This window comes from Tachypleus tridentatus, chromosome 13, assembly GCF_004210375.1.
Source record: "Tachypleus tridentatus isolate NWPU-2018 chromosome 13, ASM421037v1, whole genome shotgun sequence".
Lineage (NCBI taxonomy): Eukaryota > Metazoa > Arthropoda > Merostomata > Xiphosura > Limulidae > Tachypleus > Tachypleus tridentatus.
Genome location: NC_134837.1, coordinates 218486852 through 218500864, shown reverse-complemented (window position 1 = coordinate 218500864; position 14013 = coordinate 218486852). Strand labels below are relative to the sequence as shown.

Genomic DNA, 14013 nt, shown 5'->3' with positions numbered 1-14013 from the left:
AATTGATTCATTTCACAAAAAATTTCTAGACATAGTTACAATCAAATATGTTTTTATAGATGAAAAATATTTAAATTTTGTATAAATAAAATAAAACAAAATATTTCTGTCTCATGTTATTTAATTTCTTAAGAGCCTTCAAAATCTCTTGTATAAGAAAAGACAAATAATAACAGATAGTCCAATACTGTGTAAAAACTTCTGCCCCCCCCGCCCTCTTAAAGACGGTGTCACAAGACATCAAAACGTGAAGTTTGTTTCAGGGAAAACTCCTGTTTTTAACAACTATTTATTGTATAATATCTTGATGTTGTATTCCTTTGAATTATAAATAAACATAACTCACTAAGTAACTGTATAGCAGAACAAATGTAATAACTCCCATTAAATATTCTTTCAATATTTACAATACTGAGTGCCACTCTAACCAAGTGCCTATTTGTATTTATATCAGTATCCTTGTATCTAGATATTTTGGAGTCCTGCAATCATTACATTATCTTTACAACCAGAAACTCCCTCTAGTAAACAAATTAATTGCAATATTAAAATATAGTTTACAACAGCATCTAGCATTCACGAAGTAATTATTGCCTTAGATGTATCAGTTGAGAAATATCTCAGTTTTTCATTAAAGATGCTACATTAAATATGCAAGTTTTCACAAAGTTTAAATTAGTGTTAATTTTCCTAATAAATGTATTTGTTACAAAATGTTTCTTAGTTTGAATATACTTACCAGCTTTTAACTGAGAAGCAAATGTAAACAGTTTTCTGTATTTTGGTGTTAAGTCTTCATTAAGTTTACAGAGTACTAAAAGTTGAGGACGCCAGTTCTTTGTATGAGGTGGGCCTTCTTCAAGCCTCAATAAGCTATAACGTGCTGCTGACAATGCCAAGCCACGAATACCATCTCCCCATTCTTTTTCAGCTCTAATAAGTCATACAAAGAACATGTTTGTATGAAACATGAGTATTCCAGATATGTGGAATACAATATTAGAGTTTACTACATACATTCTTAAAAATATCTTTCTATGCATAATGCCGTGATTTTTATTTAGTAAGCTTCTAAACAAGATCAAAACAAAAATCATACCTCTATTTTCAACACTTTAAAAATAAGAAAACTGAAATTAGAAAATCGTTTCAATAATATGAACTACAAAGAGAAAAAAACACCCCAATAAATAAATTACAAGAGTTTATGTAAAAAAAACAAACCCAGTGAAAAACAGGCGACAAAACAAATTACCACACAAAAACTCTGTATTATGGGAAATAAACCTACCCTCGGTACTCTATGTACTTGTAGATGCAGCCTGCTATTGCCATAGCAACAAGGGCATAATACCAGCTACTCAAAAACATTACCACCAGACATAAAATAACTCCCAGAAGAGATAGTGACCTAGTATGTACAAAATATAACAAAAGTCATAAAATAAAATAAAATTCATAAAGAAACAAAAAATATGAGTATTCCTTACTGAATTCTTTGGTAATAAAGTAAGATTTTAGGAGTGATTCACTACTTTTCTTCTGGTCTTATTCATATTAAGAACTTGACACACAAATTACATATTAATACAAAGTTTATACTTATAATAATAATGTTCAGTGAAGAAAAACATATCAGCTCAGAGAAACAGTTAACTGTACAGTTCTTAGCATGTCATGTATCGCATTATGGTTCCTCTCCAAGATTATACCATTTTGTGAAGATAAAACATCCCCCTCTGGTACAGTGGTAAGCCTACAAATTTACAATGCTAAAATCAGAGGTTTGATTTCCCTCAGTAAACTCAGCATATAGCTTGATGTGACTTTGCTATAAGTAAACATACACACACATGAAGTTAAAAAAAAAGTATGGGTCATACACCTTGATTTTCAGTTTTTTAGAAAACTTTCATGAAATTCTATGTTCAATTCATTAACTTAAATTCTTTACTGATATGATCATCAAAATCATCAAAACTTTGTCACAACCTAAAATTATGTTCAATTAACTGATCTAAATGTCATTTTGACCTAATTAATTTCCAATTTTTGTCCCAAACCTTCCTTGAACTCACCTATTTAAACTTTTACAATGATCTGGTCATTTCAGTAAACATTGTAAAATATAAGCCTATTGTAGACAAAAAAATGAGCATTTTTAATGCAATACATTTAATAAAAATTCCTGTATGAATATATGAAGTCAATCTGTTGACTGCTCTAAGTTCAGGGTGATTTTGATGTTGGGATTATAAATGCTTTTCATCATCTTAAAATTGTTAAATTTAAATTGCTTAGTTTCCAAAACCTTCTAAATAAATTTCAAATGTTCCTTTTCAGTAAAACTTTATATTTTATCTATTATTTTCTTTTCTCTATACATGACCAATCAATGACTGACTTTGTAACTGCCACAGAAAAACAAGAAATACATCTAAATCCCTTTTTTTTCTTTCCATAATTACTTCAAAATTGTTATATGAAAGTACATATGTTTATTGTAAATAGCTTAAATCTTGTAACAGTGTACATCTGTTTCTAATTAACTCTTATTGATATATTTCCCTTTGAACATAGTCCAAGAAATAATCTTGTCACACAAGTTGTAAATCACTTAGTGAACAAGTAATTTGCACTACCCTAGTGAATCATATAAAGTACAAGCTATTTAAGTATACTTCCTGAAAATTATATGTTATAATTATTTTTTTCTTTATCTTACATAATCTAACCCAAAAATTTTCAAATTTTTACATTTTAGTTACTTATATTACAGTAAATAAAGAATACACATGAAACATAGTACAGTAAAACCTAAGCCGGAAACTGCATAGGACAGAAACCTGTACAAGCCGGAAATATCAAAATTTTGCAGCATTATCTTAAACTTTCTCTTACAAAAAGCCCTCTATATGGTAGAACCTGCATAATGCAGATGGAAAACTATCATTCACCTACCTCATCTATCAACAAGTAGGATTAGAACCCAAGTAAGGTGAAAAAAATGTTTTTGATTAAATATTAATAAATTCTCAGACATTTTGTTACAGTAAGTATTGGTTAAATATATTCTGTTCTTTTTTCTGTCATCATTATTTTTGCAGTTAAATTAAACAAAAGAATGGAATAAGAAAATAGGAATATTCTATTTTTCCTAGATTATGCAACTTGTCACCCAAAAGTTCAACTTTCAAATGTTGATTTAGTCTTTTTACCTTCATGTGCAATATCAGTTCTACAGCCACTATATAATGGAATTATACACTGTATAAAACCGAAATACAAAAAATTGATGCTTCAGCATATTATTACAAACATGGACAACTGTAAGAGAGCATCTGAAATGATCTTGAAAATTGATGTGTTAGATGCAATTGCATTTTTAAGTCATTCAATCAAATGCGTAAAAGATGAATGTGTAATAAAGTGCTTTCGAAAATGTGGATTTATTCTTGATAATGGCAGATATTGTGGAGAAGTTGTTTGTTATGACAATTCTAGTGAAATCCAAACTCTGATTGAGAAGATTGATGCAGATGATTCTGTGAATGCGGAAAGTTTTGTGAACGTTGACAAGAATGTTTTAACAGAAACAAATGAATTGATTTAAAATCCATAATAGAATCCCAAGATGGTAACAGTGTTAGAGATTCAGAAGATGAACAAAATAGAAAAGATAGTGAGGAAATAGAAATTCCTATTTGCATTTTTAAGTCATTCAATCAAATGCGTAAAAGATGAATGTGTAATAAAGTGCTTTCGAAAATGTGGATTTATTCTTGATAATGGCAGATATTGTGGAGAAATTGTTTGTTATGACAATTAAAGTGAAATCCAAACTCTGATTAAGAAGATTGATGCAGATGATTCTGTGAATGCGGAAAGTTTTGTGAACGTTGACAAGAATGTTTTAACAGAAACAGATAAAATTGATTTAAAATCCATAATAGAATCTCAAGATGGTAACAGTGTTAAAGATTCAGAAGATGAACAAAATAGAAAAGATAGTGAAGAAATAGAAATTCCTACTTCATCGTATCTGTTAAGTTATATTAACGCTATCAAATTGTATGCAAAAATAAAGGGGGAAAAAGAACTTCATGAAAAGGCTGTAGAATTGGCATTCTTTTTTAACCACATGAGAAAGACCATTAAAAAAAATGAAACAGTTGAACTTGGACACTTTCTTCAAATAAATTTAAGATGTTGTTTACTTATGTATATTTTGAATGTCTATTTTTGTTATTATTCTAATAAATATAGCATAAACAGTATAATAACTTTATTCACAAACATCTTACTTCCCTTGAGTCAAGCAAGTATAATATTCTGCTCAAAAATTATATATAATTAACAAAATGCATGTTCACTATGTCTAAGCCGAAAAACATGTTTAAGCGGGAAATTGTACTCCATCCTGTACGATTCTGCCTTAGATAGGTTTTACTGTGCTTACATGTGTTTTTTTGCTTCTGTTGTCAACTGTTGATGAAACATAACCCTGTATTTGGAGGTCAAAGTAAAGGTTTTAAAATGCTACACATTGAGCCTTATTGATACCATAGATTTGGACATCTTTCTGCAATTTGGCAGATGGTTGTTTATCTCATGCTTGAAATCAATGGCAGTCTTCCTTCTGCCCCAAAGGCTGCATAAATGAAAATACTTAAGTCTGGTATTATTGAGTTCAGGTTTTCTGTTTATTTCTTTCCTATTTTCAAGTTTTTCCTGTCTTGGTCTCACAGTCTAAGGTGGACTTTACATTGCTTGGGGAGCATTTCAAGTCTGCAGCAATCTGTTGGAGAGTCCAACCAACATCACGTAAAGCTTTTATGAGAATTTTCTGCTCTACTAACAAGTCTCCACATTTTTGGGCCATAGCATGACAACAAAACATAATATATAATGTTAAACACTGTTTTTGTCAAGATTTGTTTATAGAATGCTATTAACTTGATTTCTTCAAGTATATACAGTACTACATACAAACTCCTTGCTTGCTTCTTTCTATATAGTTAAAACACTACATGGGATACCATGATAGCTATTTCAGGTGCTAAATTTGATCAGTATGCCCATTGAAGCATAACCTTTATGACATGGTACAAGTATGTGAGAATTCTCAAGAATAAGTATTCTCACCCTGGCTCATTCAATTGTCAAAAGGAATCAGGGAAGCACTACCACAGTGTTACAATTTACATCCTGTATGGAATGGAAAAATTAGCCCCATAAAATGTAAAGAATGACAAAATATTCTTTGCCCTATCACTTTTACACAATACTGCGTATTTGAAATCTCATAAAATTTCTACTTATTAAGAATTGAACAATATCTTTCATATCCCTCTAACTTACAACTACAGTGTAAATCCATGTTACAATTGTACAAAAAACTTGTTATATAAAATTCTGAGTGACTAAAGCTAATACTTTTACTTGTATATGAAAAGTAAAACTTTTTAAGCCTTTCATCTAGTTAAAACAAAGATATTTGAAAGGCTGGCATCCACATCAAAAGAAAGTTCTTTAAGCCTGTAAAATTTTGTACTCAAATGTATGACTTTATAAGTAGGTTTACAGCTGTAACTGTAAATTCAAATTTGCTCTTGATATTACACAATAACACAATCTTACAACTTTTCTTAGTTACAGATCTAGGTTGAGCCTGAGAAGGATAATAATCAAATTTTATAACATTATGTCTTAGATTAAAAAAGTGCAATTAATATTTGAAAGTTTATAATAATAATATAAAAATTTCACTTGCTGTATTTTACTGAAAAATACTGTTTATAAGTAAAAAACCAAACTGGTTTCTACAGCCTTATTAATAAAAACATAATTTAAAAAAGGAAAAAACTACTCATTTTATAGTGACTTCTGATCAGAAAATATTATAAACTTTGCTTACCTTTGGTAAAAAGGATGCTTCAACAGTACTTTGACATCACCAAAAGACAAGTTTCAGTCATTTTATGTGCTCAGTATTAATTATTAAAATTGTAGTTTCCAATGAAAAATCATTCCACATTTACAAATGTTTTTACATTAAAGTGTGATTTGAAATGTAAACAGATCTTGCCTGTAAGTTGCTACTAGTTTTTACTTTTTAAGGGGTATCCAATTATTTTAGAAAAAACATGAGGTTTTGAAACAGCAATTTATGGAATAATATTTATTTCTGTACAGTACTTTTGTCTCTTAATGTAACTTAATTGTTGTATTTGATCATGTTTCATTGTTAGAGATAAAATGTGTACAGAAAAAAATCTATTATCCCTCATATTGCAGTTTTAAAATTTTGCATTGTCTGTAAGTCATCCATGGAAAAATATATTCTCAAAGAATGATAGTTTCTTAGTAAATACAAATATACTCTTTGATATATACAGAAAATTTCTAAAAAAAATTGATAAATGTCTTGTCTATCTAGAGGCAAATTTCCTCAGAACAGCAAAATTTTTTTTTTTTTTTTACTTCTTGAATTGACTAAAATAAATGTTACAAAATGAAAAAATAGCAAATATAAAACCTTTTGGGGTGAAAATTTGAAGCAGAGTTAACTATTATTTATATTAAATTTTACATGTAGATATACACTCAGCATCTGAAAAAGTGCACTGGCTATGATAAGATTAATTTCTTGAGCAAATCAATCAGAAGCAAAGTATTAATCTGTTACTTACCAGTGGTAATACTTAAAACGAGGTCTCCAGTTTGGGGTTCTAAGTAGGCTTTGCAGGGTGCATGCCAAATTCACAAACATGTAACACATAAGAAAAAACCTATCCAAAAAGAACAAAACAGGAAGCTGTTAGATTTAGATTAATTTTTACAGGCATTAATAAAATAATTTTAAAGCTACCGTCAATCATACACATAAACAAAAGTCATAACTTTTCAACTAAAGAATGAATTCAATATTAGAAACATACATAATAAAGATGAACAAACAGACACAAACATAGTTTTATTAACATATTTGTGTATGTGTATATTTAAAAATATCTTTGCCACAGACACTCCTGATAATTACAAACATACGAGTGTCCTAACTCAACAAATTGATATACAGGTTCTACACATACAGGATAAAATTGTATAAAGTTATGTCATCCAAATGACAACACCCTCTCATAGATGTTTAGTACAGAGGGTGGAGAGTGCAGTGTGGCTAGGACTAACAAAGAGGTCTATGTGACTTTTGATAGTCCTGATGTTTTTTCTGTTAAACATGTATACTTACAAAAATACCACATTTCCAGACACCCATAGATTTGTGAACAGAAGTGCTGGAGAATAAAGCAATACTTGTGTGACCTACATAACTACTATAGTTCTAATCTTATATTTTATTAATATGTTCAGTCCATGACTGATAGTTTTGTAGGAAAGGAGAGTTAAAAAGATTTTTATAACTTGTAATTAAATAACTTAAACTTCATTTACATCATTAAAGCTCATAATTCTATGCCATCATATGGTTTTAAGATATAATTAGCTTTTTCACCAAAGACAAATCAAATTGCACCTCACGACTTTTTTGAAAGTTACTTTCAAAATTTAGTCACATTACCTTATTATGTTATACGAGTCAACATAGAATCAAAACATAGTTAATAAATGAAATTTTGATGTTATGCAAGTTTGCAGTTCTTAATTTTACATTTTATAAGGAAATATTTTTAAAAATCCTCAATATCAACTATGATGAGAATTGTTACATTTGTTCTCTCAGTCTTCCCTCTTCTCCAACTTATTTACAGTTTCTCCAAGGCATAGAAATTTAATGCAAATTATTCATTATAATACAGTAATTACTCAAGAAAAGCACAATTTAGGGGACTTCAATTTTATCTGTTTAAAGAGTCATGAAATAGAAATTCAGACCCACTTGCCATATCCTCTTCCACATATTGTCAATAATGCTCTAACACATAAACAATTTAGTGCAGTTGTATCATTAGTATTACAAAAAAAAAGTGTGGAGTTTCAATTTCATTAACAGTCAACAACAACCCAATCCAAGTACAGTCAAACATTGATATAAGGAGCTAGTTGGGGTCCAAAAAATTCGACCGCGTTGTATCTGATTGCGCCTTATACCGATTTGATTATACAGTATATTTTTTTGACCCTCGGGGTGAGCGATAATGCAAAATTTACGCGTTTTGTAGTGAAATAAAGAAAAACAAACAAAACCATACAAAAAGATTGAAGTGGATTTGGTTTTTGATTTTTGATCACATTAACCGGCTGATTACATTAAGCAGTGGTAATATTAAGCGGCGGCCTCTGTAGAAACCCCAAAAAATTTGGGGCCTAAGACTCCATCGCGCCCAACTGATTATCGCGCTTTATCGATGCGTTTTATATCGATGTTTACCTGTACGTACTATATTTCTTGTGTATTTTTTAACTATTGTTACAATGTAAAAATTAAAAACTTATTAACTTTCTCAATACATGTTTGGTCATTTTGAGAAACCATGTGATATCTCTACTCATTTAATATCTTTATAGTTTTGATCCTATTATCTTTTAATGTAGTATGTATATCTTTATTAAATTTGGTACACTTTCAGTAAACAGTACAAGTCTTTTACATACAGAAAATCATATTCTCTGGAAAAGTATTCTTAATAAATTAAGAAAAGATTCATTAATGAATATATTCAGTATTTCTTTTTAAATAGTACAAGTGGAAAATGATTTTCATGTTAAGATTGAAAATACTTTTCATCTCAAAACTCTCAACTTTTATTTGCATAATTTCTAAATCCTCCTGAATACATTTCAAAGTTTGTTTTCAGTTAAACATTATATTTTATGTCTTATTTTCTCTTCCATAACTCAATATAAAATTGGTCAATTTGGCCAACCTCTTAACCACCAAAAAGAAAGAAATCTAAATTCCTCTTCTTTCCTTTGTAAAATGACTTCAAATTGTAACCTGAAATAACATTCCTAAATAGCTTTAAACTTGTAAAAGTATAGATTTATTTATACTTAAATTTTGTTTTATTGCACTTCGATTGTTCTTTGAACCATGTCTAATTGCTACTATTCATGATATTATAAGGTATAAATCACTTGGGAAACACAGACCTCACATTATGCTTTCAAATTACATCACCCACTAGCTGCTCACATGTGTGTCCCATGAAACATTTTTATTATTATATATTTTAATTACTCTAACCTTAACTAACCTAGAGTTTTTAATATCTATATTTTAGTTACGTTAATAAATAAGGAATAAACATGAAAAAACAAGAAATAAAGTACTTAACCAGGTGGTTGTTGTCTTTTTTTTTTTGCTATTGATTGTTGACGACACTTTACCCTACTTTTTTGTATTAATAGCAGTAATGCACTACATTTTTATTTAATTAAATAATACACAAAAAAACATAGAATAATGACAAAAGACAGAAATTTTCCCCACCTATCAGTTATTCTGAATTTCTATGTTACAAATGTAACATTCTACAAGAAAAATATTTACAATATTTTTTATACTATATACAAAGATTGTTTTCAGTTCAGGCATAAAGTCTACTCATAAGGCTTGGATCTTTCTTCTGTGCTTCCTTCAGATCCCATAGACCTACATTTGGGATCTCACCTTTCAAGATTTGCAGGGTTTTGATGTCTTGTGGTGACTGTGGATGCCTCACCCATTTTCTTCCTGTCTGGTTCCTTCAAATTTCTACTGCTTGGTATATTGACAGTCACCAAGCCATAGATAGGTGTTTTCATACACATTTCCTCAAGGTCTCTGATACAGTATGGGGTATCTACCCTCATTCTTCCTGTGGGAAACTCTCTCACTGTATCATCAATCAGCACACATAGATGTACCTTGCTCATCATCAAGTTATCAGGTAAATAGACTGCTGCACCCAGTGTCTTGTAGAACTTTTACTTTCTTATTCCAGATATAACATTCATCCACTGGTATGTTGTGGTTTTGTTGGTACTTCTCAATGTTTATTACATACTCCAATCATCACTGGCACTTTTGACCCATTTGTTCACTTGAGCTGACCATCAGTCATGAACCATTTAACCATGGTAATAGCACTTCCTTCATGTGATGAAGTTGGTTAAGTCATCCTTATTCTGTTTCTTCTGGCAGAAGAATCCATGATTACAGTTACTTTTTGTTTCTTGTCAGCACCAACTTTGCAAGTAGTTCCAGCTACTTATGTTGATATTTCTGCTGTTTCCTTGTTGGTGACAGACATGCACTCACTTGCAATATGCTCTATTTTATAACAAGCATAGCATCTCTTCTTTTTTGTTTGTGAAGTTCCTGCCACCCTTGATGGCATCCTGTTTGTGATTAGCCACCCATTCAACTTTAACTGGTTATTCTTTGACTTACCAATTACATTCCCTCATGGGTTTCCATGTACTGTTCTGCCAGCTTAAGTGTCTCATCCATGTCTTTCAGTACTTTCTTCTTTGGGAACAGTGACATTTCAGCAGAGCACATGATCATCTGTAATAGTAGGTCTGCCAGTCCTTAAAAATTATCCTCACATGTTGGTCTACTTTATGAAGTATTGTTGGGAATGTGCTACAAACTGAAATATTATTTCTTCAGCATCAAGTTTGACATCTATGAACTTCCACAAAACCTTTTTCAACCAGTTAATAACATCATAGCAAGGCCACTTTTAACTTATCACAGTACATGGCATCTCTTACATCGCACTAGGAAACATTTGTAAGCCTTTTCCTGTGAGATGGGGACTGAGATAGGCTACCCAGTTATCTTTGTCCCAGGTTCTGACTTTGGACAAATATTCATACTTCTCTAGGAAAGTATCCATGTCATCTTTTTGTTTGTTAAATTTGAGTAGTTTGGATTGGCTGGCCCCGACACCATTGTCATTCTTGGTGAGTCCTGAGCAAGTTACTGGATGTTCAGTTTTATGCCTAGTTTTGTATGATAGTTAAATCTACCAAATTAGTACAGAGTTAATGTAGAGAATATAACAGCTAAAATATTGAGTTTCCTACCAAAAAAAAAATTTTTTAGTTATTTAGGACATTATTGAAATTATGCAAATAAAATTTGACAATTTTCAGATGAAGAAAAAATTTTGATCTTAAAATCAAAATTATTTTGTACTCATAGCAGTAAAAATTTTAACTATATATTGAGAGAAAAATATCTCCTTTTATGCATTTGCACCAACTTCATTCTTTGATGAAGCAAGACATAACTGTGCACTGAAAGTGGGATGGGTGAAAATGGAGGTAGAAGTGGGTATATAGTTGAATAGATAAGAAAAATGTTAAGTTTTAAAACAATAACTCACCTCAACACTGTCTAGCTAAAATACCCACAATGAATTCATTGAGAAGCTGGTACAAAACTTTACCTAGATCAACTCTCTTAAGAAAGTGCCTGAAAGAAAATCCATGGAGTGTCACACTTAATGGTGGGGCTCTATAGTGACATAATCTGGGAGGCTTCATCTCATCTTGCCAGGGTATATTCTTCAACCAGAAAGCAAGGAGGAAAACAGGCAAATGAGCCCCATATGTTGCAAGAGCTGATGAAATGAGAAGATGACTATCCAAGCACTTGCACACAAGTGGTTTCTAAACCAATGTGTGTAGTGTGGTACAAGTGTATTTAGACTGTTACTTGTGTCCTTAACTAATCTCTGTTGAACAGACACCACCTGCAGGAAGAGGGCACTTTAGTTATGCAGTATGGTTTCATACTGTGTGAGAACACTTTCACTTTACTGAACAACCTCTATGAGACAGAATCTAGCTGCAGGAGGATTACACATTAGTGATGCAGTATGGTTTTTGTATAGTGTATCCTTCCTTAAACACTGCTGAACAAATTCAAACTGTAGGAGGAAAGCACTTCACTTCAGTTATGCAGTTGTGTTTTGTATAGTGGGGGCCTACTTTGACTCTATTAAACAGACAATGGCTGCAGGAGGAGGGCAAATCAGTTACGTATTATGATTTTATACAGCATACTCACCTCTACTCTACTAAACAGGCTTTTGACTGCAGGAGGAAGGTTGGTTTGTTATGGTCTACTGGTGCAAAGATATGGGGCTATCTGTAACAAACAACTGGTGAAAAGTAATAAAGTAAAATACTATATTAAAAAACAAAAAACCAAACCAAACAATTCCAAAAATAGGTAAAAAATTTAAATAGAATATAAAAGGGCAATTCAACATCAGAGGGTAAACCATAAAAAGCACGTCTAAAATAATGCCACCACTTACAGTCATAATGATGGCACAAAAGTAGAACATGCGCTATTGTGACTGAAGTGTCACAAAGGTCACAAATTGGTGAATCAGAACAACATATAGAAAATCAATGAATTAAAAACTATACTGTGACCAATGTGTATCCTATCCAAGACAACTCCTTTCTCCAATCCTTAGAGAAACTTCACAACCAGAAACAACAGTACATTTAATGCAGAAGAGCTTATTATGAACTTGCTCTTCTCAAATTGACTGCCAACTAGCACAAAGTTGTGCCTTAATCACAGAACCACAAGTCCACAAATGAAACAGACAAATCAGTGACAGAGCCAGAGCAGATGGACTTAGCTATGGTGTCAGCAAGCTGGTTCCCATGAATACTAACATAGATAGGTATCAAGAAAAACTGGAGAGAAATGGAAGAAAAAAATGGTCAATTCATTTCTGAATATTGAGAAGAACAGAGTGAGAAATGATATTAAGCATTTCCAGGGCCAAATAGACAGCTATGAAAGGTGGCATAAATAGTACAATTCGTGTACTGCTTAGCTTCTGTGTGATTCAGATCAAGAAAAACTGCATACAATTTAGCAGTGAATATAAAAACTGTAGTACAGGGTATCTTATGAGCAACTACCAAGCCACAGCAAACCATGGCAGATCCCACAGAGTTACCTGATTCTGAACCATCTGTAAAAATGGGAACAGAAGAACAGTTTGAAAAATGTTTGACAAAATGAAGGTACTTCCAATTAGGAGTGTCCACACTCTTCAGATGACTCAAAAAGAGTCAGAGGCACGGATAGTAATGACCAATGGGAGAGCAAGCAAGCTATTCTAATCCTTTTTGAGTGAAAAAAGAATACATCTGCTTTAAGAATTTTTCAGTAAAAGAATGGAAAATTAAAAAAATGAAGTACAGGAACTAACTTGGGTGGTGACTGTGGAACAATGTCCTCCATATGTGGTCACTACCAATTAAAAATAAAATTGTAAAAAATCAATTAACTGCCATTAGGGGATCCATAATTCTCAACACTGGTACTTAGTTAACCCTAGTCCAGCAAGACCAGATGACTGACCCTGGGGAAGCCAACTTAAGACCACCTGTTTACAGGAGATAAAGGCCAAAGTGGTGTGTTAGTGCAGTGACACTCCTCAATCACTAGGGTCCTTCACTCACTATGGAAAAGCATCAAGCTCACATGGACTTAGAATTGCCAGTCAGTTACAAAGTTCTGAATAAAAGTGGGCAAACTGGCCATGCAACACACATAAGTGGAGATTTTGCAAAATGCTTTACCTCCATACAGTATCATAACCCTTCTGAAGGTCAAAGAATACAGGAACAAAATGTTGTTTGAGTAAGGCTTCATTGTTCAACATTTGAAGTAAAATCAGGTGGTCCATGGGGGAGCGCTGTTGTCAGAACTGACACTGGGTGGGCAAGAGGAGGTTGTCTGATTCCAGGAGCCAAGCAAGAAAAGTATTAACCATCCTCTATAAGACCTTACTGCAGTCCATTAACAAGTTCTGAATAAAAGTGGACAAATGGCAATGCAACCCACATGAGTAGAGGTCTCACAAAATGCTCTACCTCCATACAGTATCATAAGCCTTCTCAAGGTCAAAGAATACAAATGTTGTTGCTTGAGAAAGGCTTCATTGATCAACATTTGAAGTCAAATCAGGTGGTCTGTGGTGAATTGCTGTTGTTGACACTGGGTGGGCAAGAAGAGGTTGTTTG

At 31.9% G+C, this 14013-nt stretch overlaps 1 protein-coding gene across 4 annotated transcripts in view; it reads right to left on the bottom strand.

Moving 5' to 3' along the window:
• Positions 1 to 14013, bottom strand: part of kcc (solute carrier family 12 member kcc) — a 144881-nt gene that overhangs the window by 50816 nt on the left and 80052 nt on the right. For all 4 annotated transcript variants that reach the window (XR_013021595.1, XM_076482126.1, XM_076482127.1 and 1 more), the window contains 3 exons: positions 6693 to 6791; positions 1292 to 1411; positions 740 to 933 (listed from right to left, as the gene is read on the bottom strand). Coding sequence is in view for 3 of the 4 variants with exons in the window: in XM_076482126.1 (XP_076338241.1) it covers positions 740 to 933; positions 1292 to 1411; positions 6693 to 6791 (413 nt within the window). In the remaining variant the exon portion in view is untranslated. The remainder of the gene's footprint in view (positions 1 to 739; positions 934 to 1291; positions 1412 to 6692; positions 6792 to 14013) is intronic.